We start from the raw sequence: 19597 nt of genomic DNA, 5'->3' as shown, positions 1-19597 counted from the left end.
ACCTTCTCCATTATGTACTGGCAGCTCTTCAGAATTACGCACCAAGGTTCGGTGTGTAGTTTGGTTTTGTTGCTCCTGAAACGCATCCTCACCCACCTCAGTATATGCAGGGCTTTTTTTTCCAACAGCACAAAAACAGTAGCACAAAAACAGTAGCTAAAGAAAAACCTCCTGCAATCCAGGTGTATGGAGAGTGCTGTTTATGAAACAGACTACGTCTTACCTGTGTGGAACCAGACGGCTTTCAAAGACCTGGCTTAAAAGCCAGCAAGGAGATGTTACTCTTTGGTGCTTCTAGCGCACTGCATTAAAATTTACACAGAAAACAGCACTTCCGTGCAATGACAAGCAGGACTCTCCAGCACAGAGTGTTTACGTGCTTAGTATGCAGAGACCATTACAGCAAAACCAGAAATGCTTGGATCTTTCCAGCAAATAAACTTAACCACATGCATCTCTCCCAGCTAAATCAGAACAAAAGTTATCAAACCAATCTATGTTTTAATGGAAAAAGGACAATGCCTTAACTACAAAATATATTAAAATACATAAATAAGTTACTGTAAGAAAAATAACTGAAGTTATACCTGTCTTGCATAAATATCACATCTACACTTAAACTAATGCTTCCTTCACGAAGCTTTGACTTGTGTAATAACATCGCACCTGATAGCTTAACTACAATGCTACCTTTGCAATGAGTTCATGCTAGAGAGTAGGAGACTAAATTGTTTATTGTTCCTGGTCTGTTATCTGCCTGCAAACGCTGCCTCTGTGCAAGTCCTGCTTCTCTTCTCACAAAGGGGCTGCTCCCACACGCATTATCCTGAACAGTGTATGAAAGTTGTTGCTTCTTATTGCATCCCGACAAGCACTGATCACTTGTGCTTTAGGTTTGCCAACTGTAAAGAGGAAAAAAAAAAAAAGAAAAAAGCTTCAGTTAGTAAAAATACTAATTTGATCACATCTCTCAAGATTTAGGGGATTCTTTCAAATATTTTTTAAACACACACATTTTTTCTAGTGCATAAATAAAATCCTTTCCTTGAAGAATTGTCTGTAGCTCTATTTTAGGAGAGCTTAAAGGACTTGTTGAAAAGGGAATGCCATAAATAGACAAAAACATACCTCCTTCCCCAAAGACCTACAGAGCTAGTAATACAGACAAACAGCCCCACTTGACAGTTAATTTATAATGTTGCTTAATAAAAACAAGAACTTAAAAACACTTTAAAAAGTGCTTTTAAAATTGTGTTCAACAAAACTAGCAATTTTTGTACCATCCAGAAAGCTAGAAACCGCTTTGCACTGTTCTAAAATCATGATCTCAGATGATACTGGGCACTCACAGTTGACTGTTACAGGCAATTGGCTAGGCCTGAAAAATGAAAGATTACTTCTACTGATTTATTTTCAGGCTAACAACCCTGAAGCCACTTAACTAACCCAGGTGGCCTCCAAATCCATCTTATCTGCCTCACTATGGTCCCAGAGTCCACGTTCCCTTCAAACTCACACACACACTTACCACGTAACTGCCCAGCCCTCTGGATTGCCTGATTCACAGCTTTCAGGTTATTCAGCAGCTCTGTGTGATTGTTGCAACGTATTTTGTATTGACTTATTAAATCTCTGTTAAGATCATACAGCTCGATGTAACGTGTCTTCATGTTTTTCCTGGAGGGGAAACAATCAGTCCAGTTATTTGCATCTCTGGGGACAAGAAAGTCATTCCTGGTTTGTCAATATAAAGGTGTAGCAATACATGGTTGCAACGGCTACCATGGTTACCCGCATGTCAGCCAGCTATAAGTCAACAGGCTTGTCTACACATGTTGGTTATACTTATTTTTTACTCTTAGTTTTTCAGTTACTTCATAAGGCAACACAAAGAGGAGATGCCACTTTCCCCAGTGAAAGTGGCACTGCCCTGCTCAGACCTCTCTTGACAGTAAAGATAGGACATTTGCATAACACAGCAACCTGGAGTGAAAAGACACCTAAAATTTCTTTCTTGGTGTTCTCAAAAGTTCATACACCACAGACAGCTTTTACTGCCTTCTTCCCTCAGTATATCTTTCTAATGTATCTCACCATCCCAAGGCTGATTGACACAATGGGCTCTATGCTAAGCCCCTACCCTTGCCCTTTTGCCTTCCCCAGACTGGTTTTCCACCTGAAGAACAAGACAAGGCTCAAGGGGAGCTCATGCGGGACCAGCAAAGGAACCAGTTCTGCAGAGTTGTAACTAGGCAACCCTTGTATTACACAAATGGGGTTTTTGTTCTTTTCTGCCTGAAAAGCAAAGACTGGCTGTTCTAAACCCAAAACACACACAAGGTAAGCAGCAATTGCTCACATGTCCCCCAGGCATCGTGCATCTTCTGCTTGAAGCAGCATGCTGCGGATGAGTCTGGAGTGTTCAGCCATGTCGGCAGTGAGCCTCTGGTTCACAGCATGGTGTTCATCCACCTGTACAATGCAAACAGTCAGCAGAAAGGGCCCCTGGCACTCTGGACATATGGGTAATAGTTCAAGCTAAACCTTGGCCAAGTGTATTAGGAAATAACATCCTAACTTAAGCTACCAACATCCCTGGGACCATTCTTCTTGCCTTAACCTCCCTGCCTGCCAGAACAGTACCTTGGGGTGATCAGACTGAGATATACACACCTTATGCCCGCACTCAAATTCATAGCTCAGTCTCCCAAACATTTTACACTAAGTGATCAACTGCTGATGACCAAGGGCCTGAATAAACAGAAAGCAGAGGGTGCCCCATTGTCCTTGGCACAGAATATACAGCAAGCCTTAGCTGGCCGATTTCCATGAAGACAGAGCAGTTTAGAGATCCTCTCATAAAAACATCCCCAGTGGCTGCTTGGCTGCCAATTTAGAAATGCCTGATACCTCCTCACCTTGACCAACACCTTTCGCAGTTCCTCAAAGTAGGCAGGGAAATCTGCTTCCACCTGCAGGTCTTCAATGGCCAAAAAGGAGGCCATGGACTGGATAATATCACCAGCTAGATCAATATCATCCGTATGGATGGAAATCTGTCAGAAAGGAAAGAAAGCACTTCAGCGCTCTTCAATGCCAAAGTATCTCCCAGAACTGCCCAGCAGGACTGCCTCTCAAACCCAGGCTCAAAGCAGTTCACTCTATCAAGAGGCAAAACTGCTGCATGAGAAAGCTCAAGGGCTTTCAGTACACAAGGAGACACTGAATTGAAAGGAGCATTTATCCAAGCCTGGGCCAAAGAGGCATCTGTGCATACAAGACCATTGCAGAAGTTACACGCAGCTTTTGTGCCTCAAATTATGGCTCCCTGAAACCACTCCCTGAAACCACTCTGTGTGTGAACAAATAGCCTACAGATGTGTAGGCTAAGCATCTTTCTTCATTAACAGGCCCTGGAATTTTGCCAACTAAGAGTAAATAGACCCAAAAGTTTCCAAAAGCATCCCTAAATCATTAGTACTTTCTCTGCCTGTTCAGTCATCCTTAATTTTTACTGCCTCATACTGGCACCACCCTTAAGTTTCACTGGAAGATAATTAAACGGGCGTTCCCCTTGTTCATGAAGGTACTCACCTCTCCGCCAGGCTTGATTTTGATGCAGAGCTGGCCTGCATTACGAAGGGAAGTGAAGCAAACCTGAAAGGGAACGCTCTGAAATTCCACATCCTCCGGTAGCAAGAAGCTCTGATTCAGCCACATAACAATCTTGCAAAAAAATTATGAAGAGCATCAGCCATTATCTGTGTGGAGAGCCTGGAGAACCATGCACTACCTCTGCATATGATGTACACCAGGGCATTCTGTTCAGAGTGCCTTAGAAATTTAATTTACTAAGTTTCATCTCCTAAATCCATTTTTAGAATAAGAACAGCTGAATCCTTGCTCCAAAGCTGAATATTCCTAAAAAAAAAAAAAATCAAATCCAACAACCAGAGATCACAGCCCAGTGTCAAAACATGAGCCCAGGCCTGGAGACTGGAGAAAGCTGGGAAGCAAGGCTTGGTTCTACTGCAAGAAGTTGAAGAGAAGTTTCATCTTGTTTTTGCTTTGAGCATTTAATGCAATAAGGGTCATGTAAAAATGGCAGAGCCCTATAGTTATGAGGGAAATTACTAGCTCCAATTACTGCCATCCTGCAATTCAGATCCTTCAGAACCAAAGCTACAGCACTGCTGCTCATCTGCTGTGAAAGTGAGCGATTATCTGGGCACTGTACTGCCTTTTTCCAGCTCTCTGCTCACTTACAGAATTCCTCACTCACTACAGGGCTCCTGCCACTGGCATTCCATCAGCTGTCACACAGCAAACAAGATTAATTTCTGAAACACCTCATGGTCTCAGGCCATTAGTTCCTGTAGGAACTTCTGAAGCAGGGAATGTCTCAATTGAGACATCTTTTAAACAAGGAAGAAAAAGCATCGAGACAAATTGTAATACACAAACTCTAAAGGCCAGCAGTGCAGTTCATTGCACAATTTTTTCCTTTGCTATTGGAAATCTCAAGCTAATGGCAAACCCCCCACCTCCTCAGTATTTGAAAACAGGAAACAGGGCAGAAACTCACCCTTTGTGGCCTCTCGCTCATCGTACAGTTAAGAAAGCTCAGGGGCTCTGCGGCTGAGTCTGGGCTGCTCAGGGCATACATTGAGAAGCGGGGAAGCTGTCTTGTCGACTCAAATACATGGAACTGTGTGCTGGAAGCAATCCAAACGGAAAACAGACAGTTACTGACATACCAGAGATTCACCTATTGCAAGAGCTCCTGATTCCTCCTAGCTGGCTACTGACATCAGAAGCTTTAAGCTACGTAATTGGCTGCCTACCATTTCCCAGGGGAAAAAAAAAAAAACACTGGAACTTGGAAATTCCAGGCTTATCACATCAGGTGATAAGGTTAAAAAACTCATCCCCATTGCTTACACTTTCCATAATCCTTCCAATGAAATACACTCTCTAGGCTAACACATTTATGATTTTACAATGTGACTGGATATTTTCTTTACAGGTTCAGTGAAGTCTTTTACTAAAGGAAATAATAAAAACAGATAGAGAAAATAAACTATAATTCAGTCCCATGGGTTCTTTCTGCAGTGGCTGGCTAGCTCTCAAAATATGCCTCCCGGTTCAGAGAAAGGATGCAGCTTCCTAGGGCACTGCCAGGTCCAGCAGATGTGAGCAGGGACAAGTTGTTTCCAAGTGCATGTGAAGAGTCATTTTATTTCTACGGAAAACTGGCAAAGTCCGGGCTTGAAATCAAGCCTATGGTACTTCCCATTTGCTCTGAAAACAAGTTACTTTGTAGCTTGAAAGACACCACTGTGTCTCCAGGCTTGCTCAAGTACTTCCCACAGAGAAGCCACCACTTGGGGCATGGAAAGGCAGCCACTGCAAGCAGGCAGCCTGGACACAGCTTCTGCCTCTCCTCCCTCCAGAGACCCACAACAAAGCATGCCCCCCCCCGCCCAACAATTGCTCGCTGTTCCCCTAAAGGCAGGGCCAGAGCACAACAGGTCCCAGTGACTCCAGAGCATTTAGACTTTGTCTGGAGAAGAGCTCAGCATCAAAGGTGCAACAGTATTTTTAAAAAAGCATTTAAGCTCTCCTTCCAGTAACACAGAGAAATGGGGCACCAGGGAATTAAAGGAGCACTTCCCATTGGATAAGCATGAAGCCATATCATTGCTGCATTGTGATCACACACTTGGCTCTGAACCAGGGGAGATCACAACACAAAACTCACCTGTTCCTGTAACCCACAAAGGCTTTGATGTGCAAATCCACAGGAACATCCTTGGCTGGTGTAAGGGGAACACGAATACAGCCTGAGAGATTCTGGGGACTGGGGTGTACTACATGGCTCTCTCCTTCAAATATGCCCTCAGCAAAGATCAGCACAGCACGGATGATTGTGTCTTAGCAACAGGAAGTAAAAGCAGTTCCTAAATTAAAAGCTGTCCTCTGGCAACAAACCACAACTATTTTCAGTATTAAGCATAATCAACTCTTTACACACCTCCTCTGAGTAACCCAAGTGACCAGCATTGTCACATCTGGACCTGACTGCATCCTCAGCACATGTGGTGCCACATGAATTTGGTATGTTGGGGTAGTTCCAGTTTTGCATGTAAAGGCAGCTGAAGTCCAGCTGCATTCATACAGTACCCTCACTAGCACAGGGTTACTGTTTAGAGTCAACACAAGGAGTAGTACTTCAGGGATCACCAAGACTCTTTCATCCAAGTTAAACGCTAATTGCCTTGGAAAACAACACATAACAAGAAACAAATTCCACCAAACTCCTCTCCCCTTAGACCCATCAAAAGAACACAGCTTGACTCAAAACTCTGTGAAAGGAAAGCAGCCACAAAGGGGATACTACAGACAATAAAGGGGAGACAGGCAAATCATCAGCTAAATATAACTAAATGTTTGCATGAATTCACATGAAATGAATGTCAATGGTTGCAGGTTACCACTCACCATTTGTGGTGGAAATACATAGCTCCACATGGGCAGACCGGCTGTCAGAGCCCAGATTAACCAAGAGGGCTGTCTGGAGTTGGGTATTTGCTGGAATCACACCTCTCTGCCCATCTATTTTCTTAGTGTTCAGCTCGACCTGTTGCAAAACATATACCCTGCAGTATCAAAATGTCAAAATTTTCACTCAAGCAACCTAGAAAACATTCACGTAAGTGAGTTCTCTTTCGTTGCAGGAGGTTGTGTTACAGCAGTTCCCAGACTTCACACAGCTATATACAGCAGCTGGATTACGCATGGAGATGTGGACACTTGATTGTAATCTATTCCAAGTGGTTTACTGTCGACGAAGATCAGGGTCTGTACCCAAACCTTTACTCAGAAAAGCATTTAACATCTATTCAACTTTAGGTGCAAGATTAACTCCATGCTTTTGCTGTGGTGGTCTTCTACTATTCAAATATGTTTGTGCTTTCCACAGACTGTTTTTTGAAGCTCTTTATTTCTGTGCCTTCACCATCACGCACAAGTGTGCTTTCCATACCCTGACAGCGCTGCCAGTTCTCACACAATTACCTGATCGTCTCACACAAGCCCCTCTGGCTCCTGAGATGGCTTATGCATTTAAAAATAAAATTTCCAGCTATAAGCCAAAGCACAGGGCTGGACAGAATCCAGCCCCAAGCACAACTGCTCAGGCAGGATGAAGGAGCAAGGAAAATGTTACTTACTAAAATACAAAAAACAAGTTCTGAGCTCACACAAGGAGCAAGCCAAATGCAGAAGGAGAAAGCCACAGCAGACAATCTTGCTGCACCCCAAAGGTTACAGCTCTGATTTGTTTGGACTGCCCCATAACCACTTCCCAGGTTACTCCTGATTTACTAGCAACAGGAAGGTATGTTTCGGCCCTAGATCTTGCTTAAATAGTACCTTTGCACTTTCCTCATAATTTCTTAATTCCAGCAGCAGATTTTGTTTCTTTTGACTAAGTTCTCGGATCAGATCCTGCTCAGCACTTGTATCCATTAGGTTTCCTTTCATCTCCTCACCTCCTGGCAGATAGCCTCGGACTGTACAGAAACAAAAGAGCTCATTTCAGCAAAGCTTTTCACAGCTTTCCCAAATCTTTCATTTCTGTAACAAGACCCCCTTGTACCACCTCAGCAGCAAACACTGGTTCTGATCTTCAGCTGAAAATCTGAGTGGTGATTTACACCCGCAGAGGCTCTGACTTTCCAGATGATCAGAACAAAGGAACTGCACATTTGAAAACAGGTGTATTTCCAACCTGCCTTTAAGCTGTCTTCACCCAACCAGACAAGTGCAGAGCCCAGTTCTTCTGCCACAGGATTCCCACTGCAATCATTCTTTCAGGTGCTTAGACAAGTTTGCAATTATGCTAAATTAGTAGAACGTTTACCTGGATTTCTAGACCTGGTCAGAGGAGTTGCTGCTGTCTGGAAGTGACTTCAAGTCACTGTCAGTCAGCCAGTGGTGTCAGCCACACTAGTTTTTCCCCAAATCAAGGTATACTTCAAGGGGTAAGGCCTGGAAGTATCGCAGTGGAGCAGAGTTATGGAAATATTTCCAGCTGCCTCTGGAGACAGAAGAGCCAAGCAGATGGGACAAAAAAGCTTGCTATAAACTTCTATTTTGCTCTAGGGCTGTGTGATCTGACTGCAACTGACAATGAAAGTGAGGGACAAGCATATTTTGCCTGCAAAGAGTATGCTGCCTGACTGCATATGACTGCTGCTGCCCCATAAAAAGTTGTAGGGAACTTGAAAAGCACTCAGCATGCACACTCTCCTCCAATGAAAGGACCTGCTTTATTACTTCTGAGTGAATCATTCATTTAAAACAAGAGCAAGACAGAAACACAAAAGAACACCTCATGTGGAAGGATGCTGGCCACAAACAGAACTCTAACGACATGGACTATGAGAATGCATAGTCCAGCAACTATTTAATACTATTTTACTATTTAGTAACACCTAAACGCTCCAGCCTAGAGGAATCCACAATGTTCCAAGGTTTGTTTATGACAGACTCATCAGAAAAGATGATCATGTTCAGTGATGTTAACATACACAGCTCTGCTAGGACAAGGTTTCTTCAGAGCAGTACAATATTCCCCTTCTGTAAGCTTGGGAATAAGGTTTATAATGCTGAAGCCCAAGCACAGCAAATCCCCACAGCCTGTGATTAAGACAGGCAGAAAAACACCCTGGTATTTAACAAGGACAGGCTTTTGTTCCAAATGGGCTGTGCCAGACCCACTTGTCTCAGCCCACTGACGCCAAGCAGTCAGATAATCACACCAGTGTCTTTTCTGAGGCCATCCCTGTAAATTCATGCTAAGCTTATTCAAATAAACTGTGATCATATTTGTACCTACTCATAGTAACCAGGTTTGACTTCTTGAATGCATGGTGGGATAAACCCACTGGTTCTTCAGTCTTAGGATAGCATTTTCCAGGGAGCAAAGCACTGTTAACATCTAAAATTTCTCACAGAAGAACTATTCATGTTTAGAAGAAAAACAACACACACAGCTCCTTAGCTTTCTAAACACCTTTAACCACTGTAAAGCAACCAAAAAATCATCACATACAGGCAAGAAGATACTCTATACATTCACCTATAATAATGTTGCCTGAAGAATAACAATCTGCACTGAATGCAGTTAATCTTTGCATTATTAGGACGGGACTTCTTGCTTTAGGCAAATGAATTCTGATGCTTCTTAAATCATAATGAAATTCACACTGATTATCACAGGGAAGGTAATATTCAAAATCCTGTTTGCAGATAAGCATAACTCAAAATTCTCTTAACATAAAGCAAAAGAAACTCAGCATGAAAAAATGCCTGTGGAACTGAAATAACATTTAGCTAATCTGAGATAATGTGATGTGCCTGATATTATTGTGTATTAAATTAATAACCTGAACAGCACTCTTACTTTCACCATCAACTGAACAGCAGATTAACTGGTTGCTCCCATCCATTCTGTAATCCCCCTCCACCACTCCTGCAATTGAGGAAGCAAAGTTGTCCTTAAAGATGACCTCCCCAGTTCGGTCATTGCGTGCATCAACCTGGAAGAACAAAGAGTTCCAAGACACATCAGGAATAGAAAAGCTAACTCCAAAATAGATGTCATGCCATACCCTGAACTGTTAATCAAAAACCAGCTCTGCTCACAGAACAGCAGGTAAATTTGCAGCTCTACTGATCAGAACACCACATTGTGAAATAAAATACCATCAAGACATGACCTCCGGACAGACTCAGCTAGAAGGAGCTGCTCTTCAGAGATGCTTCCCTATGTTGTAAACAAGAGGAACCAAAGAAGAGGACTGCTAGTCTGCATTGGCAAGGTTATGTACACATGAATGCAGCAGTGATGGGACTAAACCAGAAATAAGCTTGATGCAGTATTTACCATGTTTCCTCTCAGCTGCAGACCTTGTGTGGTGAATTATTTTTATACACAAATACCACAATCTTTAATTATCTTTCAATAAAGAAGAAAGAGGGGGGGCTCAGTTCTGTGCTGTCTTTTTACAAAGCCCAGGACCCAGCATTACTCTTTCTAGGAGCTAAAGACTGTTTCAGTACAAGAAGCAGGAAAGAACCTGCCAGTGGAAAAAAAAAACAGAAAAATGAGTAAATGAAGGAGAGCTTCTCTCTTTAACAATGTTATACACCTAATCCAGCGTAAGTTTACAACATATCTGGGCTCTAGATTGCTGGCTTGATATGAAGTTAATTAAACTCCCCCAGGCTAATAAGAGTAATGAGAGATGTGGAGGAGAGGTTGTAAAGCATAGCTTTACAAAAAAACAAATAAACAAACAAAAAAAAACAACAACCTGGCAAGCTGTGTCCAGGAGAGATTTGGCAGCTAGAACAGTCATTTCTGGCAAAGGGGAATATCAAGCAACAGGCTTAAGAGCTGTATAGAATGCCTTCAAATAAAATTAAATAATGCTTGATTAATCTTGCACAGTCAAGACTGATGCTGCTCTCCTGTTACATAAATGCTTTGTTTGAAAATGTTTGAGAACACTGAGGAAACATCCCAGAGGATTATTAGCATGTCCTCAAGACAGCTGAAGAGGCCCTCAGGAGCCCCTGGATGTGGCATATGATATCTGCTGCCATAGAAACAACTTACCACACCTTAACCACTGAATCTGAGCTAAGCAGATCAGCTTTTCTCTGATCTTGCACTTGGCACAGGATTCACCAGCCAAAGCAGGTTTACTGCAATAGTTCTCAGTTTTCAACAGTCTTTTTAATTTTGTGGCTGTTTTCATTCAGATAATTTCACAGCCTTGTTCAGACATAGCTTCCAGATTTACAGCTCTTCATTTCACCTCTGTATAAACTCACCTTCCCATTGGACCAGCCAGTGATCAACTCAGATACACCATCAGAGTTCAGGTCAAATGCACGTATGCTAATCGCTTGGTTTTTAGACTGAGGAGAAAACACAAAGAACACATTAATCACGGACTACTTTAGGTTGGAAAGGACCTGGAAGATCACCCTGTTCCAATCCCTGCCATGCACAGGGACACTGTCCACTAGACCAGGTTGCTCCAAGCCCTGTCCAGTCTGACCCTGAACACTGCCAGGGATAGGGCAGCCACAGCTTCCCTGGCAACCTGGTCTAGTGGAAGGTGTCCCTGCCTGTTTAAACCATCGCCAGCAGTCCCAAAAGCACTGAAGAAACTGACACAGTATTAATTTTGCATGTATGTATAATTATAGTTAGACATAAATACAAATTTTGTAACACCAAAATTACATTAAGTTCTATGCTCAGCAGAAGATTTTGAATTCATCAAAAGGAGTCAGGGTAACATCAGAACAACTCAAGATAAGGTATCAAACCTCCTAGCAGCCTTCAAGCGAAAGTGATGCTATTCCAACACCAGACTAACCTTAATCCTCCAGTAACGGTTTGTCTTCTCGTAAACTCCGACTGTTCCATTAGAAAGAGCATAACCAAACCGACTGCCACACATGGGGTTAAGTGCAGTAACAGTCTGTGAGGAGAAAGGAAGGAGAATGGGGATACAGGAGTGTAAACTTCTACAACTTAAGTAGCAGAGAACAGACTATACAATCTCTACATGACAGGAAAACTGTATTTAAATGAAAAATTGTTGTAGGAAGAGTTGAGTACTGATGCAACGGTTTTTACAAATCAGTCTGAAATCACCAAAGGCCTGTAGGATTTCCTCACACAAGCTGAATTACCAGTGTTAAGATACACTTCAACAAAGATTTGCAGAATTGTCCTCAAACTATGTACTTCGACCAAGTATTTCCTACAACAAGCAGCAACATAACTGCTCATAGGATTTCTGGGGTCATCAGTGCTAACACATTATCACTGAAAACCTACTCCAAACACACAACACTCCTTAAGCTTCAGGAGCTGAGGATGCCAAAGAGTTTAACTTTACATGGGATGGGAAAGTCCTAGAGACATGGAATCATAGAACATTTAGGGTTGGAAAGGACCTTAAGATCATCAAGTTCCAACCCCCCTGCCATGGGCAGGGATACCTCACAGTAAACCATGTCACCCAAGGCTCTGTCGAACCCGGCCTTGGACACCGCCAGGGATGGAGCATTCACAACTTCCCTGGGCAGCCCATTCCAGTGCCTCACGACCCTTACAGTAAAGAACTTCCTTGTATCTAACCTAAACTTCCCCTGTTTAAGTTTTAACCAATTACCCCTTGTCCTATCAGTACAGTCTCTAACGAAGAGTCCCGCTTCAGCATCCTTGTAGGCTCCCTACAGCATTGGTAGAAAATCTTTGCTCAGGATTAGCGAGCTGGAAATGCACAGCCAGGCTTCCCTGGAACGCAATTAGAACACCAGGCTAAGTACTACCTAAGTAACAGCTCCAGGGAAAGACCTGAGAGTCATAACTCAGCCTGCATCTCACAGGCTGAGTTAAGATCCCATCACCTTACGATTCTTCATTGAGCTAAGACTCTCAGTGCTTGGAAATGCAGGTTTTTCCATGCACTAAGACTAGAGATTTTAATGTAAGGAAGAACAATTGCAATTATCTGTCAGGTCTTTTGTACAACATAGTACAGGACATTTCTTTAAATTAAAAGCTTCACCAACTTCTTAATTAAACTCAACTGACTATGCTCCTTAGTTTTCTTACTATAAAACATGGTTTCCAAACCTCTACATCCCCTCTCACCATCTTCTATAAAGCCTTTCCCAAGTATCATAACCCTCTACATTTTCAGCATCCAGTAAAGACAGAAGACCCCAGCAACAGTCAGAAACTCACAATACTCCCTTTATATCTGACCGTCCATTTATAAATTCAATAATCACAACAGTCTATGGCTTTAGTTTCATCAGAGTAAGTTATTAAACCAAAGGAAATGCAAACTATTCAAGCCTTCCAAAACAAGCAGTGTATAAAGCCACTGTTCCCTGAATTTACCTTCCTCAAAGGAAAGGTTTAGGTGCAGCTGTGTCCTTTTAAATTAGGACAGTAGGACTCTGACAGGCCCCCTAAGACACTGTAGGTGTGAATTTAAAACCATTCTACTGTGGATTTGGAAACAAATCATACACGACAAGGACAGACCTTTAACTTCCCTTTAACTAGAAATCACACCGTGACTCCACTGTACGGACAGCAGAATGTATTACAGGCCTAATGTGTTTTACAATGTATTACTAATTCCAACTACAGCAACAACTTCCTTTCTTAGAACACTGCACGGATTTGTCTTTTATAGCGCTTCTTAAGTGGTTTAATAGATAACTAAGCTTTTTAGTCCCAACTTGAGCAACAGGGAGACCTCAGATCTTTAAGGACAAACGTCTGTAACATGTCCTTACTCTACCCTGAGCCCAGAAGGGCACAAAAAGACTAAGCAAACTCTTAAAGGCAACAGTAACAGTACTTTACTCCCTTCCAAGCAACCAAAATTTAACAGTGAGGATCTTCTCTTGGTTATAAAGCAACTTCTACACCTTTTACTCATCTCTCTGTAAACCCACACGTTCTACCCCATTCTTTCCTTTAGGAACTGCAGCCCTGTTTGCCTGGGCACCCCTTTCTACCCTGCCATTCACTTATCTGGATATACACAGGGGCAAGTTACTTCACTGTGATTGTGTCAATGCATTTGAGGAAACCTGCAGAAGACATTCTTTTGCTCAGAAGGCACTAAGAGATTCACAACCCAGTAACCTTAATAACCTTGCAACAGGGCCTTGACTTTTAGTCGAACAGCAGTTACTTTTCTCAACTTGGTGAAAGGCTCGTAAATAAACAAAGAAAAAAAAACAGAAAAAAAAAATCAACAAAAAAAACATGCATAATGAAAGTTATTATCAAACTCTAAACTTCTGCAGTTCTAGCAGAATAGATATTGTACCATATGGTTAAATAACTAACTTCACAATAAATCTGAACCAGAGAAGCTTCACCATACCACCAACCAGTATCAGCTTCACCAGCAATTATAACAAACACTAGCGAGAAGCAATTTACCTCCGTCTCTGACATTTCTGCCACGATCTCATCTTGTTTGAACACCCGGATGTCAAAATCTTCAGAGCCAACAAGAAGCTAGAAGAAAATAGTCTACCTTAAGAATAGTTCTTCGACCTAAGGAAATCAAAAGGATTTAAGTGCCCAAGGAGGAAATAAATATCCCAATTACAGCAACAGAGAAGTTTCAACAGCTCTGTGAAAAGTTGCCAGTGGAACAAAAGGCACCCTGTGCCAAGACACCATTTCAGAAGCCTCCTGTTGATCAAGTGTTATTCCTCGTTTTGTCAAGTTAGACTCTACAAAAGCACAGTGGAATATCTTGGGTAAAAATGAGAAAATATATTTAGGAACACTAGGGCTATACTCTTTTCTCGCTGTAAAAGATTGAGTCTTCCAATTCCTAACTGCAACTGTACACATCAAAAATACTATGCTGCCTGTTGTTGGAGCAGAAGACCTGCGGCTCAATTCTGACTTGTACTACACTATTTCAGAGAAACAGCAACTCCCAGTTACTAGCCTGTGAGCAAACAGCTGGGGAAAAAAATATCAAAATCATTGATTAGCACTGAACATACCTCATTTTAAAAAATCCTCAAAACTAATGAATCCAAGTATCAAACCACTGCTGCTCCTCCAACCAAAATGGTGGCTGCACTACTGAAATCATGGGTAAAATGGGCTTTAACTCAGTGTGAATGATTATACAAATAGGACATGTGTTTTTTTTAAAAAAAAGATTAAATGCTGCTCTTTTTTTCCTTCCAAGTAAAGATGCTTCCAACCATGACAAATTAAATTACACCAAGCTAAGGTTACTGTAGCTATTGAAATCATTTACAACAAATAATAAATGTAAGAGGTAGAGATTTCTTGATCAGTTGCAATCACCAGCAAAAAGTGACCAGCTAAAACATGGAATCCTGGAACAGTTACCAGTGATGCTGCATTTCCCAGAGGTGAATAGAAGATGGGAGTTTAATTTAGTTTGATTCAACTTGTCCACCTCAGTGCCTTTGATGCCACTAGACTGGAATTTGAAAAAGCAGGGAAAAAGTTCTTCCCTAAAAAATGTTGAGCAAGATCAGAAGAATTAATCTGTATCACTCTAAAAACCCAAGGAAGAAAGTGACTACAGTAAATTGTTTTTGTTCACTACTAAATGACAGAAGTATATTCATGCAGTTTTAAAATCAGTCAATTTTAAATGAAGACATGTTTTATGGGGATGGGAAGAACAAATTAAGCTAGCACACCCATTTATCAGACAAGACACAAACTGATAAACAATTTAACAAGATATTTCTGTGTATTTCCCTAGAATTCCAATTTTAATCCAGAGGCAGTTTCACAAATGCCACAAATAAGACAAAAAAAAAAAAAACCCTAAATAATTAAAAGAACCCTAAAAAAATATCAGCAAATGCACGCTGGGCTAACTGGCACGGTAAGTAGCTGGATAACACACCCAACTCTGCTTAACTCAAAGCAGAATCACATTATACCACCCACTGAGAATGAATTTTTCTCAAGGAGAAAAAAAAAGCAAAGTATCAAAAATAAAACAATTTAGAAGCACAAGTGAAAAACATCTACAATTAGTGCCACAGATCAGTTTCCCAGTTTCTGAATCTTCATACACTATCTCTACTTTCTATAACTACCTCTCAGCACACAGGAAAAAAAAAACACCCTAGGGGAAGCTGTGCAAGAAAAGAATGGATAACCTGAATTTTGTCTCACTTCTGGAAGACCCCAGTCAAGCAAACACACATAAGTAACACATAAGAGTAACACATAAGAGACGTAGAGGCCCTTTACATGTCACTATAAATACCACAGTCCAAGTAGACATTCAAAATTAGGATTCTGGGGGAACTAAACTGAAAAGCTTAAGTAATTATGATTAAAATTGCAAGACAGGTGACAAGTATTTTAGTATTTTTAACATGGTGATTTAACATCATATTTACTTGTATCTGACGTATATACTAGGAAGCCATCGATTTCCTTGAAGATTTATAAGCATGATTCTTTGATTCACTCAGGATGAAAGAACATTTACAACGAAGAATGCCATACAAATTCACAACTTCATCTATCATCCCTTGCAGCCTACGTTATCAGAATGGCAGCTCTTTCCTACTTACAAGGAAGATGCCTGTTACACATTATTTTTATTTTAAATCAAAAAAGCAAATATTATTTCATTTAGCCATGTCACTATGAAGAAAAGGGAGAACTGGATGTGAAGATGGATTTCTTAATCTTAACAATCATAAGGAAGCTCTTCGCAGAACAGATTTTTACAAGCTCATTTTTACACATAAGATGCTCGCTAGTTTTTTATCTGAAACTTGAAAAAGGATTTAGAACCACATTCAAGAAATACCACTGAAAACAGATGCCTTGCAATTTATGATCACGGGCATTTCAGTGTATTTCTCCTGGTGTAGTTAAGGAAAATGAGAGAACTTTTCCATTAAAGCTAGCAACCAATTCACCAAAGCAAGGCTGTAATGCTGTAAAGACCCCAGCTATGCCTAGTTTTACACATCCTGAATAGTGCCAGAGACCACTGCTGCTCCTGAGACATGGGCTGAGCATTTGTCTTCGCTGGACCAGAGGCTGAAGAAGGCATAACTCCACTTCAACTAGTAATATAAGTCAGTCATATTTGATAACACATGGTTTCTTATTATCATTTCCCTACAAGACCATGAAAACAGCAGAAAACACACATAAATCGCTACAAACCTCAGTTTTGCCATCACCATCAAAATCACACAGTGCTAATGAACGAACATTGTCTCCAGTAACCTAAAACGAGAAAGACGGTCCTTGATATTGATGATCACTGTCAGAAGCTAAACTAATTTCATGATCTCAAAAACAACAGAACAATTGACATAGCCAACATTCAAGCAACACCTGAGTGCACTGAATACATGACCAAAACACAGTTTAAGGTCTAAGATAAATTAAGAAAGATGAACAGCCAAATTAATATTTATCATAATAAAAAATTCAAGAGGAATTAGTGCCATTGAAAGAATCTTGTAATAGCATCAAAAGCATTATATGCAACCTTACTGTCCAAAAAAGGTCGTTTCCTTCATAATCAAAGCCCTGCAGGGCACAGTTTCCACCAATAATAGCAACTGGAGAAGAAATATCTCCCAGCTTCCCAAGGACTATTGCATTGGCTCCATCTGAAACCTAAAGATATACAACAAAGGAAAAAGAAACAGCAGACAATGAGACATCAGAGTACAGAAATCAAAACGTCACCACTATCAGTCTGAGTTCTAGATTTTCTGAATTTTGCCTTGCCAGGTGACGTGTGACACGTTATGGAAGCTTGTTCTTGCATGTGCATACAAAGACATGTATCACATTCATACTTTTTAAATATTCCAGGTATTCTAAAGCAAAGTGTGCTGAATCCCAGGCTGGTTTGGGTTGGAAGGAACTTTAAAGTTCATCTAGTTCCAAACCCCCCACCACGGGCAGAGACACCTTCCACTAGACCAAGTATATAATTAATGTAAAGAACACAAGCGTAATTAGAATCACAGAATGGTTTGGGTTGGAAAGGACCTTAAGATCATCCAATTCCAACCCCTCTGCCATGGGCAGGGACACCAGATGACGTTGCCCAGGGCTCTGTCCAACCTGGCCTTGAACACTGCCAGTGATGAAGCATTTGAGCAACAAAAAATCATTGACAAAGTAATGTAAAAACTGTCATTGTTAGAATGGAAAGAAAAGAAAAAACAGACATTTAAATTAACTTGCCTCTCTGTAAAACAAATCTGAGTTGTTATACACATCATAAGCCAACAAATTAGTCTGTGTTCCAACCAGAAGACAATCATAACCAAGCTGAGGGTTCAGCACTCCTGAAGCAAGACAACTGATTGCTTGATTAATGTTGAGAAGGGAAATGTCAGAGTCTTGATTACTTTGCACCATTCGGTTTGTGCTTGTTCTCTGCCCACGGGCATGAGGATTATGAATAAAAACCTGTAGTAACAAAGATAAAAAGATATTATCACAAAGCATATATGTGTTTGTGTACAAACAGTAAAGACTACTGTCTGGGTAATAACTGTGATGGGGAGGAAGGGCACTCAACAAGTCAAAGCGAGGACAAAAGAATGGGGGGATTGCTGACAATACTGTTTCTGACAGCTATACTTTCATTTTAAACTATGCCAAAAAAAAGGGAAATGGCAAGAAAAACGTTCCTCTGGCCAGAGGGGTTGTGCCACCATACTTATGCTTCTGGAAGTGGCCACCGAGAACTCTTCAGAGGAAGGCAAAACTAAAAGGATCAACAACAACCTGAGCAAATTACAGCCAGCTCTTAACAAAGTTCCCCAAAACCCCAAACACTTAGGACAAATTACCTGGTATCGCTAACCTCCATCTCTTGGTGAAGATGGTTAATTTAAAGACGGGCCTGTGATATGTAAGTTTTTGTTCTCACTAACATTCAGTCACCGTAATTGTTTGGAGCAGACTCAGGGGATTGCAGGATATGCCTAACAGCCTTTGCTTTGTGGCTGCACAGTCCAACTCTCAAACAAGCCCTCATTTACACCATTCCTAAAGGCTCCAAAATAAAATTAGTAATAATGCCAGGAAGCATCCCAGATGACCCATGTCTGTATTTACAGCAACCCAAATGCCACTGTAGATTTATGCTTCAACCTATGTTTGTTTTTAGTTGGGCTGCACTAAGATGAACCCTCTGCTGTTTACATCTCAAACCCAAACAGAGCGCACACAGCGTTTCCTGCTCGGCAAGGCATCATCTGCAGAACCTTCGCACCAGGCCTTAAACCCACGACTCCAAAACATGCCCCAGCAGCCTGGGTTACCGCTATGAGCTGCTGCCGCCGCCCCGCTGCCTATGGGCAGCCCCAGCCCAGCGGACAGCGAGGGAAGCGGGACACCGCCGAGCCGGCTCCACGCGGGAGGCTGCAGGCCTCAACGCGGGTCTCTGCCGCGGCCCGCAGGCCCGCTACGGGCGCCGTGCGGAGGGACCCCGCGGCCGAGCAACCCCCAAGCAGAGCCGGTTCCCTCAGCTCAGCGGGGCCGGGGAGCCCCCAGCCCGGGAGGCTGCGCCATTACCTTGCCCGCTTGCGTGGCGGCCGCCAGGCAGGGGTGCGTCCCATCGTACCGGCCCAGCGCCACCATGCGGGGCAGGATCTTGTGGCTGAGCTTCAGCGAGAACACGGGCACCAGCATGGCGGGGCCAGGCGGGCTATGCAGGGACGGCCAGGCCTTACCGGGCCTCACCAGGCCCCACCGCCAGGTGCCGGATGCTCCGGGGCCGCGCACCGTACGCAAGCCCAAGGCGCCGCTGCATCAGGGCGGGGCCGCGCCGAGCGGGGCGGGGAGGGGCGGGGCGGGGCTGGGCGTGCGGTGTCAGGCGGGGCGGCCGCGGGGGGGGCCGGTTGGGGTACAGGGAGGGAGGTTGCGGGGGAACTAGGGAAGTTGGGGTGGGACTGAGAGCAGTTATGG

General features: G+C 42.4%; 1 protein-coding gene across 2 annotated transcripts; it reads right to left on the bottom strand.

The window, feature by feature from the left end:
- Nucleotides 1-481: 481 nt before the first annotated feature.
- Nucleotides 482-19350, bottom strand: BBS2 (Bardet-Biedl syndrome 2). Of its 2 annotated transcripts, XM_061468969.1 has the most exons (17): nt 19205-19350; nt 17864-18091; nt 17159-17284; nt 16823-16885; nt 14063-14140; nt 11460-11564; nt 10906-10992; nt 9470-9605; nt 7435-7574; nt 6502-6640; nt 5762-5933; nt 4586-4715; nt 3595-3726; nt 2919-3056; nt 2360-2472; nt 1529-1677; nt 482-902 (listed from the first exon to the last, which is right to left on the bottom strand). In XM_061468969.1, the coding sequence occupies exons 1-17, from the start codon at nt 19319-19321 to the stop codon at nt 796-798; spliced, it is 2160 nt and encodes a 719-aa protein (XP_061324953.1). In that variant the 5' UTR covers nt 19322-19350; the 3' UTR covers nt 482-795. The 2 variants fall into 2 exon arrangements, with proteins under 2 accessions (XP_061324953.1, XP_061324952.1); XM_061468968.1 differs by lacking the exon at nt 17864-18091 and having other exon boundaries at nt 19205-19349.
- Between the last annotated feature and the right edge of the window lie 247 nt (nt 19351-19597).

This window comes from Pezoporus flaviventris, unplaced genomic scaffold (genome assembly GCF_033815535.1).
Source record: "Pezoporus flaviventris isolate CSIRO_AGI_PZ_B2104156 unplaced genomic scaffold, CSIRO_AGI_Pfla_v1 ptg000054l, whole genome shotgun sequence".
Lineage (NCBI taxonomy): Eukaryota > Metazoa > Chordata > Aves > Psittaciformes > Psittacidae > Pezoporus > Pezoporus flaviventris.
This window is presented reverse-complemented; position numbering and strand designations above follow the sequence as displayed.

What these genes read in the sequence shown, in the direction of transcription:
- BBS2 (XM_061468969.1), bottom strand. Translation starts at nt 19,321, where the DNA reads ATGCTGGTGCCCGTGTTCTCGCTGAAGCTCAGCCACAAGATCCTGCCC. An exon ending in CAGATTTGTTTTACAGAGAG is followed by an intron (nt 17,285 to 17,863) that starts GCAAGTTAATTT and finishes GTATATCTTTAG; the next exon opens with GTTTCAGATGGAGCCAATGC. An exon ending in CAGAAATGTCAGAGACGGAG is followed by an intron (nt 11,565 to 14,062) that starts GTAAATTGCTTC and finishes TTCTCCTCACAG; the next exon opens with ACTGTTACTGCACTTAACCC.